This window comes from Prosopis cineraria, unplaced genomic scaffold (assembly GCF_029017545.1).
Source record: "Prosopis cineraria cultivar Desert tree isolate PC_DT_omini unplaced genomic scaffold, ASM2901754v1 PC1, whole genome shotgun sequence".
Taxonomy (NCBI): domain Eukaryota; kingdom Viridiplantae; phylum Streptophyta; class Magnoliopsida; order Fabales; family Fabaceae; genus Prosopis; species Prosopis cineraria.
In genome coordinates this window covers 42,620,461-42,635,324 of record NW_026555332.1, presented here as the reverse complement: position 1 = coordinate 42,635,324, position 14,864 = coordinate 42,620,461, and the positions used below count along the sequence as shown (strand labels likewise).

Sequence of the window (14,864 nt, the reverse complement as noted above, 5' to 3'; positions counted from 1 at the left end):
AAATAAAATAATTATATTATATTATTTCATTCTTAACCTCCCATAGATTTTAGAGGCCATTCCTTACCATTTCATTATTATTTAAAAAACAAAATAATGTATGTTTTTTTTAGCCATCCTACTTTATTCCATTCTCTCCTAAAAAAATCTATCAAACATAGGGCAAATCTGGACATGTGATTTTATGCATAACTTCTTAAAAACATTTTAATAGTTTTATTTTTTTAAAAAAATGCTTCCTCTGTTCAAAAATATAAAGTATTTTTAACTAAATCTTACCTCTCAATAAAATAGTTTTACTTACTTTCAAACTAACTCTATCTTTTCATATTTATCCCTATTAAACACCCTATAATAAATATAAAGTCACTATTAATAGGGGTACTTTTGAAAAAAGGTAATGATTACACCTTGAAAGATTAAAAATACCTTACATTTTTTGAACATCTAACTTCTTAAAAAATGCCTTACATTTTTTTAACAAAGGGAGTAATAATCATCAAAAATTATATTCAAGCCATAGGCAAGTGGCAACTGTAATATTTAAATGCAATGGCCTATGAGTTTTGATTTTGGTGCTCGTCATATGATAAATAACATGGTGCTTATCACATGATGAGCAATCTAGACTGTCTATATTTTAATCTGGATAATTTAGATTTTAAGATTTTTATTTTATATTTATGATAAAAAATTATAAAATTTATTCTATCATCAATATGAACAATATAGATTTATTTTGAATAATTCAATTTAATATTAAATTTTTTATAATTTTTATAAATTAACTATCCATATGTACTCTAGACAATTTGAATTTAAAATTTTCAAGTTACAACTTATCTTTAATTTTTTTAAAGTGCTAATTTGAAGATTATCTTTATTTTTAATTTTTACTATTATATTTACTAAAATAAAAATTTATATGAATTTTAAAAAAATTATTGTTAAATTCAGATGGTTTTTAAAAAAGCTTATTAATAAATTTAAATGGTCTAAAATATATCTAAATAGTCAATTTATAAAAATTATAAAAAATTTAATATTAAATTAAACTGTATAAATTAAATCTATGTTATTCAAATTAATAATAAAGTATAATTATTAATTTTTTTTATTTTTTATAATAAATATAAAATAAAAATATAAAAATAAAATCTTAAAATCTGAATCATTTAGATAAAAAACCCGGACGATCCAGGTGCTCAAGTGGTGAGCACCACACTTAATGAGCAACCAAACCAAACCTGCTGGCCCACATGCATAAATATCTGATATTGGGTTTTTTTTTTTTTTTTGGGTCTAAAGCAGATTGCAGACATTCGCGACGATGAAATGAAACGGAAACTGCAAGTATGTCACAATCCGTAAGTAGGCAAATTCTTGCAATTTATTTTCCTGTACAGGAAGCCTGTAACATCCTACGTCGGGATCAAGAACTGATGAGATATCTCCCAAAGTTCTAAAGCTCATATTTCATCCCAACTTTGACCATACGTTTATGAGGAATCTCAAACACCTTCCCGCTCTGTCTTACGTTCCTCTTCAAGAAGTTGTACGCATAATCTATCAAAGCCCTGTCCCACATTCCTGCCCCTTTTCTAGCAATAACCTCGTTCTCCCCAATCAAGTGAACCACTCCTTCCCTAGTTGCTCTCTCTATTGTCTCTATCTCTGCTTCAAGACTCTCTTTCATCTTAATCTCTTCATCCTCCGTTTGTTCTCCTCTCTCGTTTTCCTCGATACAACCTTCAGCTTCGTCGCTAGGGATCATTTTCTGAGACATCCAGAACTCCCTGGCGATGAATTCCTTCAACTTCTCCACCAACACCCTCTCGAAAGGCTCCTGCTCGTTCCTCACATCGTTGTATCCGTACCTAGCAACGCAGCGAAACACATTGAGTTCTTTAGGTTCCACTCTGCAGAACAGAAACCTGTCCTCCATGGCGACTCTGCTTATGGGCAGTGACTTGATGGTGACAAAGACGAGAACAGAGTGTAAAGCAGGCACATTTGCAACGTAATGCTGGAAAATAGGAGGGATTCCTTGAACAAGTTCAGAGTAGAACATTGCAAGACCAGGTATCCGACAAATATCGGAGTTGGTTGCTATCTCCTTAAGCTTCTGCATAGACATCTTATGGTTCAGCTCGTAGTGGTACTTCCTTCGGTACACTTCGTTCCATACGTACATGATGGCCATTAGAACTGCAGCAAAAGCAAGAGGAAGATATCCTCCTTGGTCAAATTTGTATAGCACTGAGCTCAGATAGAGAAGCTCCACAGATCCTATGACAAGAACATAGCTGATAACCAGCAGAATGTGGGTCTTCCATATCATGATCATGATCAATACAAGAAAAGCAGAAGTGAGAACCATTACAAACACCACTGCTATACCTGCACGTGCATATAAAATTTTCGATTAGAAATTGTTTTTAATGGATGGTGAACAACAGAGGGCAAGTGAGAGGAAGGATTACCATAGGCATTTCCAATTTTTGTGGTGGTTTTGAATGCTGCAGTGACGGCCACACAAGCTATCATGAGGATGAAGTTAATCTCGGGGATGTAAACTTGTCCTTCATACTTGGCCGATGTGTGAACAATCTTCACACGAGGGAAACACCCGAGTGAGAGGGATTGTTGGATTATAGAGAAAGTCCCAGATATCATGGCTTGAGAAGCTATGATTGACGCCAGAACAGCTATCACAAACATAGGCCAATACAATGGGCCTGCAAAACATTTTTCCATGGTTAATTAGTTGATCACAGAATGATACGAAGTTGCCAACTCACAGTGTGGAAGTTTATAGCTTAAACTGATGAAAATATGAATATACTTGGTATGGACTTGTAGAATGTCTCTGAAACAAGATCGCTGTTTTTCCGAAGGAAGGAGGCTTGTCCTGTGTAAGCTAGTATAAGAGCAGGGTAAGTCAGAGAGCACATGCTGATCTGTATTGAACGAACTGTGAAATGTCCAACATCAGCAAACATTGCTTCAGTTCCTGCAGTGCTCAATTTCAGATCACAACTCATGAGAAATGTTATTGGAGATACTTGTATCAATGTTACAGCCACAGTAAAAATAAAACCAGTAAATAGGAACGAACCTGTTATGGCCAGCACCACGCCACCCAGTGAAATCCAAGCTTCTTTTTTGTTTCTGGTGAAGTAATCTATTATATACTTTGGATTTATTGCTTTAAGAACAGTGGGGTCATACTTGATGAAATTGAAAACACCAATGCCTCCGATGAGAGTGAACCATAGACAGATAATGGGAGCAAAACTATATCCAACTTTGTCAGTTCCAAATCTCTGAACCATGAAAAGTCCCACAAGAATTACTATTGATATCCAAACAACCCTATCTGCGTAAAAGTTAAAAAAGTAACAGAAGTTATTAACTTCCCATTAACTTGAGACCAAAACTGTAAATCAACCATAAAAGACTAAGCAACAGTACTGTGATGAGTGGGAACATACCGTCTGTCATTGCAGGTGTGGCTAGCTTGATCCCTCCCACAGCAGACAAAACTGCAGTCAAGTTTAACAATAGATAAGGAAAAATCATATAAACTAATGAAATGATGAGAAAAGAAGGGATTGGTTTAGTGACGAACCAGAGATGCAAGGAGTGAGGACGCCGTCGCCGATGACCATGGAAGTACCAAGCATGGTGGCTAAGAGAAGGAAGAGCTTGGCGGAGTATGTGTTCTCTAGCTTTGATTTGAGGCACGAAGCCCTCTTCATCTCACTGCTTGGCAACTCTAGTTGATAATTAGACACTTCTGCGTCTTCAGCTTGCTGGTTTGGAAGTAGTCCCACTTTCGCATAACGACATATCAGAGAGTACAGAGCGAATGTCCCTCCTGAAAAAGTAGTGAATTAATTTTCACTGCAACTTGTAAATAAATGAATTTTGAAAAGGTTGAAAGCGTTCCTGATACTTATATTTTAATTAATTAAACATAATACCCATAAGCGCATAACTTTTCTTTCTCTTGAAGTATTTTCTGACATGCTCCTTGACTAAAACTTTGGACTATTGATGGATGGACTTAAAGGTTGGAGTATATTAGATGAATGTTGCCCAGTTCTGCCTCGTGTTGGAAGGGTAAAACAAGACTCGTAAATCACGCGCTTTCCGTTGAGAGGCAAATTTACCCAAAAAAGTACAACGTCATAATCTTCTCGAGCTGTCGTAATTAGTAAACGTGTGAAAAAGAGGGAGGCAACGAATCCTTATTTTCATCCGTCAAAATTAAATTTCCACACACACACACACTATTTCACTTTTAATTTAATTTTATTATTATATTTTTTAAAAAATAATTTTGTTATTTTAAAACTATTGATTAAAAGCTTTAAAATTAAATTCAAACAGTTGAAATCTTTGGACATTAATAAGCACGCGGTATTTATTGACTGGGGAGGAATGGAGAGGTTGGGGGGGTAAGGAACCATCAAGATAGAACATGGAAAACAGAAAATGCAGAATAAATAAATTGCAAAATAATAATAATAATAATAATAATAATAATAATAATGGCAGAAGTTAACATGCACAGTTAAATTACATATTAGGTGTTGAGTTTGATATTAATTACTCCCTCCGTTATTATTTTTTAAGGAATTAGATGTTATTAAATGTAAAGTATTTTTAATTTTTTCAAGTATAATCATTATTTTTTTTAAGAGTGTCCCTAGTGATAATAATTTTATATTTATTATAGAGTGTTTAACAGGAATAAATATGAAAAGATATGATTAATTTAAAAGTAGATAATTATTTTACTAAAAAATAAAATTTAATTAAAAATATTTTATATTTTTAAACGAAGAGAATATATTCTAATTTCTAAGGGGAAAGAACAAGTAGAAATGAGATGATGGTGATGATGATGATGAAAGGAGGAGGATATTTACCATCGCCGTTGTCATTGGCTCGAAGGACGACGAAGACGTACTTGAAGAGAGGGATGAGAGTGAGGGTGTAAAATATGAGAGAAAGAACCCCCAAAATGTCATCGCGGTGGTGGACGACGCCATCACTGAAGGTACTGGAGAACACGTACAACGGCGACGTTCCGATATCTCCGTACACAATGCCCATGCTCTGAAACGCCAGCTGCAACACCACCCTCAACGCCGGCCCCTGTATATACATATCAACAAAACCTTAGGAAAGAAGTAAGGCAGGCAAGGCATGCGTCGAGATGAAAGAAGAAGATGAAGTGACCTTAAAGGAATGGGAAGCGGAAAAGCTATGGGATTCGAGGTCGAAAGGATCATGTCGGTGATCGCCGGCGCTGAACTTGGAATGATCTGAGCTAGCAATATCACTCTGGCTGTTGCGCATAATTACTGTTGATTCGTGCTTACCTGTGTCGTCATTGGATGCCATTTCCATTGACTGAAAACTTGTATATATGTTGTAAACAGAGAGTATCGTACCAGCTAGAGTATGAAATGAGTTTTAAGGAGGTGGAGTGGCCGGGGATGGACGATGGAGGCCTGGGCTTATATAAGCAAGAGACTCTGGAAGGGACGAGGAAGCACCCCAACTTGCTGGAAAATATTTTCCATCTTCCCATGCTGGTGGTCCCCCTCAACTCTTGTTGACAACATTTATTTACCTTCCACCTATTTCGCCTTTTACCTCTACCTCACTGTAACTTCCGCTTTTCTCATTACAACTCCATCGTTTAATTAGTCAAATTTTATAATTTGTGATACTTAAAAACAAAAAACAAAAAAGAGGCACACGAAAATATGCATTTGAGAATTAATTATTAATAACCGAGACTTCTGATTCTGTAAAGATTGTCTCAGTTAAAAATTTAAGAGAGCATGTTTGTGTTAAAAAAAAAATTAGGACAGCAATTTTCATTTTGCATTCTTCTTCCAGTCCATACAGCGCACGTCATGAGGACTAGAGAGTCAATCACACGTGCCGTTTTTTTTCCCCTATTTCCTTTCCCACCAGATGAAAAACTAAAAGAAAAATACCCAATCGCCTAGCCGCCATCTGTAATGCTCTGCTAGCTTCCTTCATCTAACATATAGAATAATAGAACTAAAAAATGAATAGTATAGTCTAGACTCTATGACTCTACATTCATAATTTAATTTGTAAATGATATTACTTCTCAATATAGATATTTTACAGTACACACATATATATACATATACATATTGATATTATGGAATTTTTTGGGACTATAGAATTACAGGAAGTATAAGTTTAGCTCCTGAACATGTTTTGAATTTTGTATTGAAAAATTAAAAACATCTTTGATATATAAAGTTTGATGAGATGCACGTAATGATTATTAGAATATTAAAGCCTTCTGTATTATTATACTTAACGCTTTTATATATAACAAAATAGCTTAATTTATTTAAAGGAGATTGCCTCAAGTTTATACATCTTTTTTTTGGTAAACAAGTTTATATATGCATGCATCGATCTTCGATTTTTTTTTTCCTAATTAGTAGATTGTGAAACTTAATTACATCATACTCTAAAACGTAAAAAATTAAACTTTAGGTTGGTTTTGAACTTTTTGCGAAGCAAGCACTGTGAATTTTCAGTCCCCAAGTTTAAAACACGAGCTTACACTTCTTTATGCATCTGAAAAACAAAATGAAATGTTCATATTTTAATAATAGTATAAGTTCATGAATTTTTATTTGTTATATAGATTATATTGATCTATCTATATTCTATTTTTTTATATGCTTTAGTCAACAAATAGGGCAACGTATGCAGGGTAATCAATTTGCATTTACACGTACAGTGGAAAAGTCAAGCTGCAATATTTTACTTTTACGCTTTTTAAGTTTGATAAACAGAAGCGTCAAGCTTTAGGCAAAAAAACAAACGCGTCATAGTTTAATACTATTTAATAATATTATCAGTGTCACTGGGATATTCCTTTTGGGGCCGAACCATGTGAGTTTCTCATCCTTTCAAATCCAAATAGAATCAACAGATCCAAGGTACTGGGAAATCAGTCGCGTTTTAACTTTTAACTTATAATTGTTATCGAGAGAGCTTATGTTACTCCCCCTTTCGTGTCAAACAATGGGTTTAAAGAAGCAATATTCTTATTGGACGGACCTTGTGTGTGCATGTCAAAAGAAAGAGTCCAATGTATAACTATTTTATTGATATTAAGCCAATTATTAAATTAAAAATGACAGATTTAGAATTGAAATCGCTTGTATACTGAAATAAAGTTAAATATTTTAAGAAAAACAACTAGTACTTGAAAAAGTATTTTCAAACCTAAACCGGCTCAAATGATTGAACCATCACCTAGAAAAAAAAAGTCTAGTTTAACTATTTGGCCTATTTTGGCAATTGACTTGAGTTAATCTATTTTGACCTAGACAATTCTTGAAAACTTAGAGAAAAATCCAAGGATCAGGAGCACGCTTGGACCATTTTAACCTAATTTTTCATTTAAGTATTATTTTTTATTCTGGTTAAACTATAAAAACCATAATTTGCCAAACTTGCGAATCTTTTTGGTTCATTATTTGATCCGTGTTTTAAAATATTGGCATGAAACAAGCAGACAATGGGAGTTAATGGATGCAAGCAGTGTGGAAACATTTCAAAATCTTCTGAACAAATGGGATTCTTCAATTTATCTAGTAATTGCATAAATTAAGCTTGTGGTCCATTGATTAATTAGAGAAACTGACAAATTTGCATTAAAAAATGATAAATAGCTAGGGGGCACAGTTCTAGAGTCTATGTAATTGAGGAAATTTTAATTTTAATAATATGTTTCGTACATGAGAATAATAAAATAAACAGTTAAATAGATCATGAACACAGTAAACACAAAACCTCTTAAAATTTTTAACTTGGCCAAAAACTAATATTTATATTATTCACAACTTGCAAATAACAGTATGATTTATTATAAATTTTATATCACATAATGTCACTTTAAATATCTAGTCAACCACTGATTGAAATAAAGACGCTTCATATAATTAATAGTGATATTAGCGAAGTTCACTGATCATCAATTGAGATCAAATTGTTATTTATATCTACAATTAATTTATATGTTCCTGAAAGCCATTTTAAAAGAACATGTGGATATGAAGAATCGAAAGTTAGATTTTTGAAATCATAATTAAATCTTACTTAGTATAATTGTTATTTCTATGAGAAAGATGAAAGCAAAAGAACTACGAAACAATTATCTTAATTTCTAACTCATACGACCACGGGAACAGAAGTAATATAGGAATGACTTTGTAGGATGGAGTCCATGGATATTAATTTGATCATTTATAAGAATGTGACGCATATATATTAATTATAAGAGTATTGCGAAAATTTGAATCTCGCTATCTGCAATGTGAGAAAATTATCATAGTAATTAATTAATTTTATCCCTTCAAATTATAATATAAGTCATAATTAATTAATTTACAATTTACATGAATAATGTTAGTTGAAAACTTAAATTTTAAAAAATATTTATATATTTTCACTTATATGCTCATTAAATATCTTTTGCAAAATTCTTGATAATAATAATTAAAATTATAATGTATGATTTTTAAAAAAGAGTAATAAACAAAATAAGGACATAGTAGAAAAAAAAATATATATATATATATATAAATAAAAGTTATTTAATATTTTATATTTTAAATTAAATAATATTTTTAAAAAATATATTATATTATATTATAATTGAAAGGAAGTATACTATATCTATGATTATTGCTACATGAAGTGTGAGGGGGTGGGGGTAGTTCATGAAGAAGAGCTTAATAAATTAATATAAATGCTGTGGGTTTGAAAATTTGTCCAAGAAAAAGGGTGCTGGGAAGTGCATGTGACGATAATAAGTTTTCCGCGTGGCAAGTTGCAAGCCTTTTTCGCTTTTTGCGTCTGCTGAAACCTCATCATGACATCACCCCTCTCTTCTCTTCTCGCAAGTCGCCGGTCAAACTCATCACTCCTAAACCCCACACTCAATCAGAAGGCCCTCCTGCATTCATATTTGGCTGCTTCGTGCTTTTTGGATCAAGAGATTCGCCATATTTCATGTACACCCTTTTCTTTCTTCTGGTTACAAGTCACCTCTAATCATCTTATTGAACTTAAAAAAGATAATTAAATTATTATTTTTATTTGAACAAAGATAAATTTTTAATTTTATCTATATTAGATGAACAATTTTTAATTTTCGTTACATTTTTCTCATAATTAATGATTTTAATAGAGATAATATGGAAAAAAATAATTTAATACCCCTACAAAGTATTTTTATATCAAGTTTTTCAATCTCTACACTTTATAATAAGGATCGAAGAAAGGAGGCATCAATAAAAGTAATTATTTTTTCACTTTTATAAAAATAAATATAATGCATGATGGGTCTTTTTTTTTTCTTAACTTCTTCATTACGAAGAGTGAGAAAAAGTATTTAGTTAGATTATATTTCTCATATTCACATTAATTAGTACATGAATAAATTTTAAAAAAATGATTGCAAAAGTATATATTGAGTGATGAGCTCGAAATCAATAGCAAGAACAAAGTTGATTCAATTGGATTTAGGTGTTTAATATATTAATTACTGAATCTCACTTAGTTTGATTGAGGTTGACCTTCTCAAGTGAACAACACAAGCTTCAAGTTGAGAGTAGACAAGAGAGAAGATGGATCAAAAACACATTTTATTATCAAATTCATTGCTGGTCAAGAACAAACTTACAAGGTAAGAAATCCAATGAACACAATCTTGAACTACGTCCAGTTAATCCTTCTTTATACGTAATATCTATTAAGTACAAGACAATTCATATACATTGAACCAATTATGAATCAATATAACATGAATTGAGAGAATCAAAGAAGGAATTCGAAATTTTATTCTAATGAAGCCCCTTAACTCAAGCCATCCATCTTGTTCCTTAGAACCCTAGCTCTTTAGGCCAAGCATATCTCTTCCTTCAAGGACATAGGACTCCAAGCATCATCAAGTTAACTTCTTATATTTTAGATCAAGTTTAATCAGCCAGAAAAAATATCTTACAGTTTAATTAGATGAGAAGAGTATTTTGCAATATATATTACTTTGCATTTCACTTGCTCTCTATGTTAATGTGAATCGACATTTTATAGTACGCACCGCCCTATGTTTCCTGATCAAACAAAAACCAATGACTATTGTGCTGCTTCACTTTATTATCGATCTGCATGAATTTTATTCTCATTAAATCACTTTTTTTTCTTATATCATTTTAAGATACTATCAATATCAAATATAAAATAAAATTTAGAAACATGAACACTAGTAGTGACTCTAGTGATCAAGAGTAGAGCCGGTAATTCGGCCAAGCCCGACGGCTAGTCCGAATTGGTCCGAAAAATTTTAGGACCGAGCTTAGAAAAAAAGGTATTTTTTTATGTTTGGGCCTATTCGGGCCGGCTTGAATAGGCCCGAAAAAATTTGAGCCAAGCCCGATCGGGTTCGGGCTTGGCCCGAATACCCAAATAAAAAAATTATATTTTAAAAAAATATATATAATATAATAAATATTAATTAATTCTTTAAGTTTTAGATTATTTTATACTAAAATACTATATATTTGAGTCCTAGACATCATTTAAGTATTAAAAAATATATTTTATATTTTTATAAAATAAAATAATTAATTTCAAAGTGAAAAAATAATTAAAAAATTTTAAAAATTAAATTCGGATATTCGGGCCGCCCGAAGTCCGAAGGAATTAGGGTCGGGCTTGGCGATTCGGGCTTTTTAAGGAGTCGGGCCTGTTTGGATTCGGGCTAAGTCCGGCCTGTCCGAATTCCGAATTCCCGACTTTAATCAAGAGTAGTACATATTAATGCATTTTATTCTCGAGATTTTATGCAATATATATATATATAAAAGAATGGAGAACAAATAATTTGACTGTAAAATTGTACGTAGTATCGAAAAATATTTCGAAGAGAAGAGGCATGCATGTGTAAGGGACGACACGTCGTAATCGGTTCAAAGGAAGAGAAAGTGCCCATAAAGGAGGAGGATGGAGGAAAGTTCAAAGGGAGAGACTGCCAAGTTTGAAAAAAAGGAGCCACACGTCGTAATCGGTTAAGAGTGGTGTCACTTCACAATGTAGATGGCCCAAATTGTTGAACAGCGGGATGCACGTCAGCTATAATAATTCATCTAACTTTTAATTATTTTACAATATTAACAAGATAGTTAAAAAAAATTTCCATGTTCTTTAAATTTTTTAAAAATTATTATTATTTTTCAATACTGTCTTTAATTCATTAAATTTTAACATCACCTTTTAAAAAAAAGAGAGAGGAAGTCAATAAAACACTTTCCCATATATATAGGCATTTGTGGAAAGAAAAATTAATATTCTATACATTTTATATATGACTTTTATTCGGGACGATGAAAATTTTTAAAACTGTGACTTATAAAAATCTAAGGGAGTATTTGCAAATTGAAAAATGCAGAAGGCTCGTATGGGCATATGACAAACAGTAGTCCCACGCATATACGTACGTGTCTGATATTAATTTTTGTTGCAAAATTACCACAAAGACACTTTGCATAGTAAGAGAAATTAAAGGAAAGCCAAATGTACAATAATCAACTTGATTCTGCAAGCTAAAGTCATCATCTATCAGCTTTGATGTTGAGTGTTCTGCTTCTCGTTTTTTGCGGGCAAGGGGTTTAGTTGAGGCCGACGTTAAAACCTTTGCTTCCATGCTATTGGAAGATTTATCTGCTCGGAGTAGTTAAACGATTAGCTTTCATGTGCTTTCTTTTCTCACTATATATGGAGATGATCAATATGATAATTTGACCATAAAATTTAACGTCGTCGGAAAAATCTCTCATAATTGCAGTCTAATTAGGCCACTTTGTGGAATTGTTTTGTCGTATGTCTATTTCAATTATTTTTATATGCCACTTTCTCTTGAAGAATTTGTATTTTTTATATTTAAAGAATTAATTAAATACAAATTTGTAAATAACTAGTTTTGAAAAGGGAATCAAAGTAGAATATGCCCTCTTTATGGTATTATTTTTTTAAAAGGATGAAGAACATGCCCACCTTTTTTCTTGGTAGTTGCCCTCCCATCACTATTAATTAATGTTGAACAAAATGAATTAAATAATAAATTTATTTTTAAATTATAGGTTCAGGAGTGCTTAACTCAAGATACTAAACTCTTTGTTTTTTTGGGATATATCACTTTAATATTTCAAAATGATACAATATACTATTGCCCTTGCTATTAATAAAAAATTAACTTTAACAATTAAATAATCAAATAAATGCAGAAAATGATATCAAACTGAACTCTACCATTTTTTGGATTAACTAACAATGAAATTAATATTTATTAATGACAGGAGTAATATTACATCATTTAAAGATATTAAAAGAAAACAGTACACCCAAAAAAAAATTTAGAATTTCAGACGTTCATGACATACAATTTAAGGACAAACTTGTCCTTTAACCCGACAAAAATGACAAGAATTTTTGTTAAATGCAAATTAATCAGCTTGCCTACTCGTTCCTGTGCACCACGGAACGTAACTAACGCGCAATCTCGTAGAAACTAGATACCATCCAACAAAATATCTGCAACTTTTCTCGGGGCCCAAAAAAGGGAAAAAAATCTTTTTTCTCAAAAATAAAAATTAAATAATATCTTTTTCCTTTTTGAGTAAGGCAGAGGCTGATGGTCTGATACATAATAACATAAATTAGATTTTTTTTCTACACTTGCGAGATATACAGCAAGAATATAAATATTTCTGGAGTATCTACTCATCATTCTAATATGTCGATCTACTAAAATACGAAAGAAAATATTGAACAAATAAAAAAGTTCCATTCCATGAAGTTATACAAGAAAATGCGTGGAGAAAAAGATAAAAGAATAAAAAAAATAATGCATGAAGTTTAAGAAAAGCCAAACTTTACATATATTATTTTTGAATAATATCACTTCTTATAACCAATAGGTGTTAAGTTTAGTGAAAGGCAGTTCCTCACAACTTTTTGAATCAAAGTTCAAATCTTTATGAAAGAAGTGCATATATTTAACGATTAACCATAATTTGAACATGATTGTCACCCAAAGGAGGATACCTATCAACTATAATATATATATATATATATATATCACTTATAGATTTTATACTTTACTATATTGATGACTATTCTATCAAAATTAAAGGAATAAGTTTTATATTGATGATACATTTTATATGGAAATTTATTTATCATATTAATTAATATTATGGTGGTTATTTTAGGTGAAATAAGCTCAGCTCATAAATCTAGTTAGGGTTTTGTACGTAGAATGACATGTGTTAACCTCTAGAAGTTCATGTTATTTCATCACATTTTCCTTAGATTTTAGTCCATTTTAGTTTAATTGTATATGTTTTTATTGCCCAATTTAGAAATTGTGCATTATGTTTTGGGCTTGTGTTCTTGGCTTTAATTTGATATTTTTGGCCTAATTTCATGTTATTTTGATTAGAAGCATTTCTGGAGCTTTGTGGATGTTTTTGGAAGGCTTTTGGATGAAGAAATCAAGAGCAAAATGACTGATTTTTGTTAGCTATAAAAACAGTGCAAAACTGCTAAAGTCGTCTTAAAGTCGTGACTTTCGTTCGCGACTTTCATCGCTGTCAAAAAAATGTTGTGTTTCATTTATCAGAAATTAGTTGGCTAGGACACATATAAGCTGAGAGCTCGACCCAAAATGCATTCTTCAGACTTTTAGACACTTTTAGAGTTTGGTTGTGCTAGGGTTTGGGCATTGGAAGAGTTGGGATCAAGAGATTGAAGTTTGAAGACATTTGGAGCTCATTTTCTTTGGTTTTTCTATTCTTGTTCCCTTTCCTCTCTTGTAATCTGAAATGGGTCCACTTATTTTATATATTTGTAGCTTGTGGATGATTATGAGTAGCTAAACCCTTTGTTCTAGGATTATTTGAAACCCTTGTATGGATTAACACTATATTTCTCCTCTCTTTTTGTGATTAATGATATATATGTGTTTATTTTACTCTTTCTTTAATGCTTCTACTTGATTGGCCACCATTTAGATGTTTGGTTCACTTAATTGATGCTTGAGAGGGCTAGGTTGAGTGTAGAACTTGGATAAAATTGTGTAAGAACTTGATATTTGCATGTTGAATGGATGGTTTTGCTAGTAAGATAGAAATATACTTGCTAGCCTTGCAAAGCCACATTAGGGTTGGTGTTTAAAATTGAGTTTTATTAATTGTAACAAGAGATTGGGCAATTAATTTAACTAAACACTTATTCATGACTTGAGAGAGCTTGTCCAAGTATTTTAAAACCTTAGGTTAGCACTTATTTTCATTAAAAGCATTTATGAGAGGAGGTAATTTTGATGTTATGAAATGTAAGGGGGACAATTAATCCTAGGTCTCAATTTGTGTTGGAAGTTTGTGAATCACTCACTTTCTTAATTTTCTCGTGTTAGTTTCATTTGCAAAACCATTTCACCGAACTATGTGTAGCTCAACTTGATCAAATTTGCTTAATCTTTTGCTTAATTATAGTTTTCTAAACAAATTCTCGAGGAAACGATACTCTACTCATTTTATATTACTTACTACAACCCAAACACTTGCGGTAAGCAACAACGTGCATAGATGATTCTTATTCAAGGTTATATGTCAATAAAAGTATTAATTTCTCAAATATTTGACATCAATACAAAGCCCTGGGCCAGCCATACACAGATTATTATTATGCATACATACACACATACTTCAGGATTTGAATCA

The 14,864-nt window shown here is 31.8% G+C and overlaps 1 protein-coding gene across 1 annotated transcript; it reads right to left on the bottom strand.

Moving 5' to 3' along the window:
- Nucleotides 1-1,358: 1,358 nt before the first annotated feature.
- On the bottom strand, nt 1,359-5,486 carry LOC129294381 (potassium transporter 5-like). The gene is made up of 8 exons (XM_054932710.1): nt 5,251-5,486; nt 4,938-5,166; nt 3,632-3,880; nt 3,495-3,545; nt 3,119-3,379; nt 2,846-3,013; nt 2,484-2,738; nt 1,359-2,400 (listed from the first exon to the last, which is right to left on the bottom strand). The coding sequence occupies exons 1-8, from the start codon at nt 5,419-5,421 to the stop codon at nt 1,463-1,465; spliced, it is 2,322 nt and encodes a 773-aa protein (XP_054788685.1). The 5' UTR covers nt 5,422-5,486; the 3' UTR covers nt 1,359-1,462.
- Between the last annotated feature and the right edge of the window lie 9,378 nt (nt 5,487-14,864).

What these genes read in the sequence shown, in the direction of transcription:
- LOC129294381 (XM_054932710.1), bottom strand. Translation starts at nt 5,421, where the DNA reads ATGGAAATGGCATCCAATGACGACACAGGTAAGCACGAATCAACAGTA. An exon ending in AGCCAATGACAACGGCGATG is followed by an intron (nt 3,881 to 4,937) that starts GTAAATATCCTC and finishes CTACTTTTTCAG; the next exon opens with GAGGGACATTCGCTCTGTAC. An exon ending in CCTCACTCCTTGCATCTCTG is followed by an intron (nt 3,546 to 3,631) that starts GTTCGTCACTAA and finishes ACTTGACTGCAG; the next exon opens with TTTTGTCTGCTGTGGGAGGG.